At 57.8% G+C, this 1,114-nt stretch overlaps 1 protein-coding gene across 1 annotated transcript in view; it reads right to left on the bottom strand.

The window, feature by feature from the left end:
- LOC104385136 (chromosome unknown open reading frame, human C15orf52) overlaps positions 1-383 on the bottom strand; it is a 30,075-nt gene extending 29,692 nt beyond the window's left edge. Inside the window, exon 1 of the mRNA XM_009993549.1 lies at positions 260-383. Within this exon, the coding sequence (XP_009991851.1) occupies positions 260-280 (21 nt within the window). The 5' untranslated portion in view covers positions 281-383. The remainder of the gene's footprint in view (positions 1-259) is intronic.
- Positions 384-1,114: the final 731 nt, after the last annotated feature.

Below are 1,114 nucleotides of genomic sequence, written 5' to 3'. Positions count from 1 at the left end.
GCCACTGCAACCTGCCCCGGTGATGGACAAGCAAAGCCCGGCATCCCCAAATCCACCCCCCAGCACCCCCTCCCCCGACGCTGCCTGCCCCCTGCGCACCCCGAGCCTGCCCGCAGCCCCGCCGGGGGGGAGGAAAACAACAAAGCGGCAACCACAGCAAGGCCACCCTGAAGGGAGCAAGTGCAGGTCCCTCCGTGGCCTTTCGGGGTGAGGAACCCACCGCCCCGCGCCCCCCGGGCCCCGCAGGGGCAGCACTCACAGCTCGGTGCATGTTGGACATCGGCGGCGGCGCCGGGCGGATTCCAGAGCAGAGCTAAAGGAGGAGCAGAGCCATCAGACGGCCCTGCTCGGCACTGGTTGCACAGCACACAAGATCATGTTTTGATTACAAAAGCCTCGTCTGGGCTCCCAGCCAAGAGCACTGGCTGCCTAATATACCAAGCACAGACAGGGTTTTGAGTGCCTGTGTCCTCCTCTCCAATCTCACTCCCTTTTTAAAAGAAACACTCCCCCTTTCCCCCCACCCCCTCCTGACTCCTTTTAACTTCCTGATGCCACAAGCCCTCGTTCAAAGCGGGAAAAGCCTGGGGGAACAATGGAAAACGGATCAGGCAAACAGCCTGGACTTCACTTGGTGGCCATTGATGGGGTCGCGGTGTTTGTCATGCCTGGCTAGATACACAGCTGGCAGGGAACAGGGAAAATACCTGGGGTCCTCCAGGTCTTGCCAGTGTGAGTACATACAAGGGCCTTCGTGGGGGAAAAAGTGCCAAGCCTGCCTTTTTCTGTTTAATTTTGATACTTTCCAGGAATTATTTCCCCGCTTTTCAAACCTGCCTTTCTTTCAGAGAGGGAGCAGAAGAGATGCTGTGGGGTGGGCATTAACCTCCAGCACCATGACTAGCAGGAAGCACATAGTCAAAGAAGAGGGGTCCCCCCCATAAGTCTGGGACCTCCAGAAGAGTCACAAAGACTGGGGCTTTGAGAAAACAGGCAGCATTTGCCTGCTGCAGTCTCAGGTTGCTGCACTCAAACCCTTATCTGGGCACCATGTCTTGGCTCTGTGCTATGTCCACCCTCAGCACAGACCCTTTCCCTCAGCCTCTGAGGGACC

Source organism: Chaetura pelagica, unplaced genomic scaffold, assembly GCF_000747805.2.
Source record: "Chaetura pelagica isolate M959 unplaced genomic scaffold, ChaPel_1.0 scaffold613, whole genome shotgun sequence".
Classification (NCBI taxonomy): domain Eukaryota; kingdom Metazoa; phylum Chordata; class Aves; order Apodiformes; family Apodidae; genus Chaetura; species Chaetura pelagica.
The sequence above is the reverse complement of the archived record's forward strand: the minus strand, read 5'-3'. Positions and strand labels throughout refer to the sequence as shown.